General features: G+C 34.8%; 1 protein-coding gene across 9 annotated transcripts in view; it reads right to left on the bottom strand.

Annotated features, from left to right (window-relative positions):
* Positions 1-105: 105 nt before the first annotated feature.
* LOC126968812 (tropomyosin-2) overlaps positions 106-7,966 on the bottom strand; it is a 31,127-nt gene continuing 23,266 nt past the window's right edge. For 4 of the 9 annotated variants that reach the window (XM_050813951.1, XM_050813950.1, XM_050813948.1 and 1 more), the window contains 4 exons: positions 7,556-7,631; positions 7,015-7,077; positions 4,659-4,728; positions 106-354 (listed from right to left, as the gene is read on the bottom strand). In XM_050813951.1, the coding sequence (XP_050669908.1) occupies positions 269-354; positions 4,659-4,728; positions 7,015-7,077; positions 7,556-7,631 (295 nt within the window). In that variant the 3' untranslated portion in view covers positions 106-268. Of the gene's footprint in view, positions 355-2,648; positions 3,863-4,658; positions 4,729-6,573; positions 6,637-7,014; positions 7,078-7,555; positions 7,632-7,966 lie in introns of those variants that run through there. The other 5 variants (XM_050813952.1, XM_050813954.1, XM_050813949.1 and 2 more) reach the window with 3 other exon arrangements.

The raw sequence follows: 7,966 nt of genomic DNA, 5'->3' as shown, positions 1-7,966 counted from the left end.
GATCTACCAGAGCAAGCAACTTAAATATTGTGTATTTAAATACCAAGCAAAAAGCGAAATAGCTCCGAATACTAAAAAAATAAGATAAAAATAAAACATACAACATAATTAATAAATTATATATTTATAGTTAAAGAAAATAAATACCACCATAACTCAATGGAAAATACTTTAAATAATAAAATATTAAATAGATCTATACAGTGTCGGGCGCGTTGGAATCCCAAAATCATGTAAAAGAATAAAACTAAAGACATTGTCTCCAGATTTATTCCTTGAGGATAAGCTCGACGAAAGCGGTGTCCAGATCATCTCCGATGTCCTTGTACTTCTCTTTCTCTGCGACGAGCTCGTCTAAATATTTAAAACATATTTAACGACATTTTTCATATTACATCGGCATAAGTACAAAATCTTACGAATATCAAAACAATATAATTATCAGTTTCACTTCAATTTCGGACTTTAATCATTTAATAGTTGAAAGGTTAGTCGTAGGAAATCGACATTATTTAGTTTTACAATTGCAATAGTGATATGATCGCTCTTTTTATGTTTTGGGTTATTTGCACACCCACTGTTGGATCTATTCTGCCCCCTACTTGCCAAAGAGACATGTCCCACCTCCGACATTGAAACAGAAGCGACTGTACAGTTCCGATAGTTTTGTCATATTGCTTTAGCGAGTGTATGAACGCGACGGGCGATTACTCGTACAACCAGTGGTAGTAGAATATCACCGCTGGTTTTTACCGAAGTAAAAATTTAAATTTAGTTTAGTATGAAACGTGCAGTGAGATTTGACATAAGTTTGAAATAGTAATTACAATATGGCGACGAAGTATATTCCAGCTTAGTTTGAAAGCGAACAGTTGCTTAAAACGTAGTGGATTTCGGCAATCTCCATATTTTACAAGATTATAGCCGTCATCTGTCAATCTGTCAATGACTGCACGTATATAATCGAGTGAATCGCTTTTTTCTTAGAGAGTCGCGCTAGGCTGCTAGTAGAGTTCTCGCAGGCAGTGTGAACAGTCAGCTATTAACTTTAAAGATACTTGTTCCTATTATTCACACGGGATCTGTTAAATGTTTCTTTACCGCGAAAATAGTTTGTCTTTTTCGTCGGCAATGGGACAAGTCAATTCAAACAAAATTCAATCGGTCAATAATATTATTACAATAAGTAATAATGGACTCAGATTTGACAAAAACCCTAACAGAAGTCAAGTGAAACGATTTAGTCGAGCGATACAAACAGCCGAGTAATAAAAAAGATGCTTACATGATGTCGTCGTTATCGAAGCCATGCTCGTCGTTATAGCGTTAATGGAAAGACATTATGAGCGAAATACTGGTTTTAATTAAATGCAAATGTAAAGCGGTGGTCTTGTTTAGTGGTAGCACGGACACCGGTCGCAGTCTCGCCATTTTGCTGTTATACCAAACTCCTTGAGTGTCATTTCGAGTTCTTCCCCGATCCCAGAGCGCGCCTCCTTCGTTCTGACCAAATCGTCTGCGAAGACCGTTGCGCTGTCAATTGCGTCGCCCATCGCTATCGCTTATCGCTCAAAACACATGCAGGGTTCTAAAGAATTTTCCATCAGCTACATACGTTTTTTTGTATTTTGAAAAGTATCTGTACTGAATCTAGACGTCTTATAAATCGCTCTACGAGACAAATATGAATCGCAACAATTTAGAAAAAGATTGGTAATTCTGACAAATAAATGTAACGTAGTATTTATTGACTAAGAAACGCACCTCGAAAGCTTAAGCTTTTGACCAGGACTAAGATAAAAATATAAGCACTATGTATATATTGTCATAGAAAGGGCCAATGTGGACCTAAATTTATAAGACGTTTAGATGTCTGGCCTATATGGATCATTTTATTCAGCTGCAGGTTCAGTCGTTGGAGCAGGCTCATTTTCGGCTGGAGCTGGTTCAGATGCAGGTGGTGGAGTTGGTTCCTTCGGGGGAGGAGTTGGTTCTTTGGGTGGTGGAGTCGGTTCTTTGGGCGGGGGAGTTGGTGCCTTAGGTGGGGGAGTTGGCGCCTTCGGTGGTGGGGTTGGCTCCTTGGGTGGCGGTGGCGTCGGTTGGTTCGCCTTCTTAAGCCGCTCTTCCTTCAATCGTGCCGCACGATCCACCTGTCGGTCGGTCATTTCGACACCAGGGATCAGCTCGACTGCCGTGTCGTCGATGTCGTTGCCGATGTCATTGAACCTCTCCTTTTCGTTGATCAGGTCATCTGTAGCAGTACGCGGTGGTCACGCAACGCATATTTATTTCCATGCGTAAATGACGTCACTACGGGGCTGAAGGGCGTGACGCTTTCATGCGTTAACACAACTGGGGTTCCATGCTTCACTGTCTGTACAGTCTAATAGTGCTTTCGCGTGGCATCGTTACAGCAAAGACGCTCCTTCATTTCATTTTTTATTAAACGTCTCTTCTCTTGTTGTCGGTGTCGGGGGCATGCGTTAACACGACTTGGACTCATTCGGGTAATCATGCCCCGTGCTCCTTATACATATTCGATTGATCGATATTTTAATGAAACATCGTATAGCTGATGGAAATAACGTGATTAGTAATGAGAAATGTTAACAAAAACAATCACACATGTTAGTAGAAAAACAACAAACTAAAAATAATAATATAATATATTTATAAACACTTGTGTTAGAATACTCTTAAACTCATTTAATTTATATCTCACGTACTTATTAACTATCAATTCATAAGACAAACTGATAACATTTCCAAAGACGATGCTGCCTTAATTGACCGCGATAAATTATTTAATAATACAAAATTTTATTTTCCACAACGCCCGGCCCGAGCGAGCACTCGATCAAGACTGCCAGCTCCAAATATCAAAACAAAATGGCCGTTATACGATAAGCACAACGGATGTTATGACACAAGAAAGACCAATTATCAAAAAAATAAAAATACCATATACATAGTTCATATACAAATCAATTCATAAAAATATCATTTAAATTGTTACGATCACACAAATATACGAAAAGAAATCTAATCTCTCTAGCGTTAAGTAAACAAAAAGACCACCGAGGCTGACCACGCTTTTAAATTGAACGCACTACAAACGAGAGCCTAACTAAAGGAATGTTAATAATAACAACCGCGTGCCTTCAAAATTATCAAAATTGTGCTAAAAATAGAAAAAATTAAGTAAATCTATCTTGGTCCACGAAATGGAATGTTCTTAACGTGTTAATAAAATACAAAGCGATCATAGTAGCATACAACACCTAATATCTCGCGGTTTCATAAGACACTCAATATATGACTAAGACGTTTGAGGAAACTCTTAATTTTCGAAAGAATACTAATTAGAATGACTACAAGTAAACCGAACAAATTCGGACAATGATAGGTTTGTAATTCGTTCGAACACGTCGGATTATTAAAAAAACAATGGGTTGTTTCAAACATTGCTTAATTAATGTGGGCAGTCCGAGAGAGTTAGGTTTACTTTTGTATAAAAAATTGCACATGGCAGTGGTGTCGTAGCGAATATTTAATAATAAGCGGCTGGCAATTTCCACTACGTTTACAAATCTAATCACCCGCTCGCCTCACTCTGCCACTAAATATGAATCCCAACGTAAACATTACGGAGCAATAAATAATTAAATAAACTTTCCTGCCTCTCGGCGTTCGAATTGACAGGATAGGGACGGGGGAGAGTCGATAGCAGACTATCGATGTTTGAGTGAGCCGCGCGGGTAAGTTATTTAGCGAGGTGTTCACATATTCTGGATATCGTGGAGCGTGGACTCCATTTCCTCCTGCAGGAGTTTGCTCTTTTCGCGCTCGGCCACCAGATCGTCTGTAATGTCCGACGTGGCCACAATTACACACAACATTAGTTCAGTGTTATAACAAATGCGTTAACAACCTTTCAAAATAATCACTACTACGTTGGGAACTACTACCTGAGTAAATAAAAAAGTTAACTCAAGAATAATCTGCGTAATTGTACCTTGTGCACCTGGATTTCTGGCTACGAGCTTACAAGTACTAAAATGCAGGTTGTCCAACGCATATTTATAACAAGCAAACACAACAACGAAAATCAAATCATGCTAAAAATAACTAAAACAGGAATGCAACCACGTTTATTATCTTCGAGCAATAAAAAATCCATGCTGACATAAAACACAAATAGGTCATCATATCATTAGATATTACAAAATTTATTTTAAAATCCATATGATGCCCCATTTGCTTTAGCAAATAATTAAATAGAATGTAACTGTTACTATGAAAATTAATAAAAATAAAGCTAGTTTATTGCGTAATTGTGAGAGAGGAAAGCTTTAAAAATCTATTGTACAGCTTGAACGGTTTAAATGACAACTGATGTGAAAGTCAAAGCTTTGTTATAAGTATCAAACATTTGGTTACAACTTGACTTCGTATAAACACTGAGAGATGCTGTATCACTTAACCAACTGCTGTACTGGATCGAAACAATCTGCCAATCCTTAGAAACTAGAAAATATCGTTTATTTCCATATTAAATAGTAAGCTTATCTCCTCTAAAATATTGTAAATATAATAGTTATAATTTCATAGTTAAAATTATATATATGGAGATAAAAAGATAATTAATAACATATTACCTTCAAGCCTGTCGACCTCCTTCTGAAGTTTCTGGACAGAGCGCTCAGCAAATTCAGCGCGAGCTTCAGCCTGTAATAATTTGAGTTTGTTAAATTTTAAATCTTTAACTACCGCCGTTCTGTCACTAAAACATTTCATTAATTATTATTTCTTTTTTAAGTTATAGTAATCTTGAGCTTCTACTAAAAGGTAACAAATATCGGGATTACAAAGAAGACTTTACTGGGATTTTTTTAATACAATACAAAAGTAGGATTATATAAATCCATTTAAATATTATCCTCGACTAAGTATAAGTAGTAAAATAAAAAAAAAAATTAATGACAGAAAAGGCGAAACTGTAATTTCAAATTCAACACACACATGCAACCCAAGACATTATTAAATAATTATCAAACCATTATTTAATCTTTTGAAAATATACTATAAATTATTTAAATACAAAAAAGGAAATCAAAAATACTATTTACAGATTTTATAATTTAAATAAAAAGTTAATACAAACTGTTACAAAACATAATTATATTTAATACAAAAGCAACACACATTTCATGCTTTACCTTATACAGAAGCGGCCTAAAGATGCGCTGTCTATATCTAATAAGAATTTATACAAAAATAAACCCCCACCATAAACATACTATAAAAACTATTTGCGAAAATGAACAGTTACATACAAATGTTACAGGCCTTGGTCATGAAGATAATATAATATTTAAAAGCTTTAAAAAAAAACTTAAAATTGAGGAATTGTTAACAAATTGAAAATCAAATAAATTCTGCAACAAAAATTAGAAGCAAATTTCGTTTTAAAGAAAACATTTGACATGGTTTCGAAAAATACCACCTCACTTGCTACAGTTATTTCTTAAACTAAAGTTTTGACGATTTTTACTTGTCGATTTGTAAATTTTGGATTCAATTTATAATGAACACAATGAAATGCTCTTGGGCGCAAAGAGTCTAACAAAAAGTAAGATCAATGTGCGTCGAATGTATATATAGAAAAGTTGTAAACAATCCCATGAACAAGGCCCTAGTGATCACAACTTACTTGCGTCAGTTTCTGCGAGAGGCTGTGGATCTTATCCTCGACGTGCTCACGTGACGCCATGGCCTGACCACACATGTCTCATTACACACAGCAAGCCACCGGCATGCTATATAGCCTACGATGTGATTGTTCGCTCGCGACTATTTTGCTTTTTTTACGTTAACATTTTGACGGCAAAAGCAGTTTCAACGTTTCACAGTCGTCGTTACGATTAAGGGGAGATCAATGTGTGAAAATTTACTAAGAAAGGGAATTTTTACCAAAATCTTAATAAACACACATTTGCCCTTAAAATAGCCGAAGAATATAAATAAAACATTGAGAAGAATGAAGACACTTTCAGAACAGTCAAAGATCATAAAGCGGACAATCACATGATAGACACATTACATAAATAAATAGAAATGACAATATACATAAGATATAGACCAATACATGAAGAGAGAGATGAAGCACCAACCGCGATAGCCACTGGACTACACGAACCTATACCAAGAGTAGCCAATCTAAGAGTAAAACCTTGCCAGATACGGAAATTATGCTCAAAGAAATCTGCTAGACTTTATTAGCTAATGAACTTGATGACTTACTAAAATTTGCAGCTTGATAAATTGTAATTTTATTTTCGTATATTAACAATAATAATAAAAGGAAACACAATGATTAGTTTGTAGAATTTGTGAATCGTAAGAAAATCAAAATGCTTAGTGCTGCTTGCAAAAATTTCAATGCTTGTAGTTGGACATGGTTTTACTGAAATTAGAAAGGCTAGATAATCTATTGGACACAAAATAGCGATGAATCTACAACCGTAACCAGATCTATCTACGTCCTGTTTCGGTCACCGAGTTTCCTATTACCTCTTTGAGCTGCGCGTCGAGTAGTTTCACCTGAACCTCGAAAGTCTCCTCTCTTTGAGTCGCCTGTGATTTTGGTACGATATCAACAAAAATACATGCATCGTACAGTGAAAACTTTGAGCAACACTGAGATACTGTTATTTATAAAAAAACACGAAACACTGTTAAAATACAACATCTATTTGGTTGGGGGATACGAACGCACAATATTCTATATCTTTTTTACCAGTGACCTTAATTTTACTATCAGGAAAATCAAAAAGGATATATTATATTTCATAATATACACTTATTTTGAATAGTTATTTGGGCAAATTAACAATATTTTCAATTATAATTTCACAAAAGGCAAAAAAGATATAGGATATGTTGAGGATGTGTGCAATGCAGTTAAGGCAAGCGTAGAAAAACACTCGCGAGTGTAACTAGTTCGCATCACACCTCCTTTAGGCGAGTAGTTAGAGTTTTGATCTGATTTTTGTACTCCTCCTCACGTTGGTTGGCCTGTATGAAATGGTACAACAATTATACTTTTTGGCTATAAAACTATCGAATCTTTAGCTTCATATCACCTATTTATGGAGATATTCTTAATAAAATATAGAGTACTTGACCTAATATTATATTATTTAAATTAACTAAAATATTGTATTAAAAATTGAATACTAAAATTTGTTGTATTAAGTTATCTAAGGGTTATCGAGCTTTCTTAGTACCTTAGAGATGTATCCTTTTAGTATACCTATACAAAGTAAATAAAAGACATTCATGCATTTGTTATAGATTTAAATTTAAGAGGATGAACTTGAAAATATTTAAAAATATTTATGAAGAAGAAAAATATCGCTAAGCCAAGTACTCTATGAATCAGATGGTTGGTGCATCAACAAGAATTAACTTCTAATGATCCTCTGAAGGTTCATTAGCTGTAAAACCTAGCTTAATATTTCTAGCCTATAATAAATAGTGGAAAGTATCGTACCTTCTCCTCTGAGACTTCAAGGGATTTCAGGTTATTACCAACAACGCGAAGTTCCTCCTCAAGCTCGACGATTTTGCTGGAATAACGTGAACAATAATCAACATCTTATATATTAAGATAACATTTATAAAACAACATGCTAAGTCATATAGAAATACATGCTAAGTACATCTAAACCTCAAAATATGGAATTAATTAGTTTCGACTGACCAACATAGTTTTCTGTTCATTAATCTTAAATTATTAACAACTATCGAAGCATAATTTATGAAAGACAAGTGAAAAAACTTCTTATTTTAATTTAATTCAGCGATACCTCACACTGTCGTGGCACTTCGAAAATCGTGTGGGCTTCCCGGTCATATATAACATAATATATATATATATATATATTTGTTGATTTGTAGCTAT

Source organism: Leptidea sinapis, chromosome 16, assembly GCF_905404315.1.
Source record: "Leptidea sinapis chromosome 16, ilLepSina1.1, whole genome shotgun sequence".
Lineage (NCBI taxonomy): Eukaryota > Metazoa > Arthropoda > Insecta > Lepidoptera > Pieridae > Leptidea > Leptidea sinapis.
The sequence above is the reverse complement of the archived record's forward strand: the minus strand, read 5'-3'. Positions and strand labels throughout refer to the sequence as shown.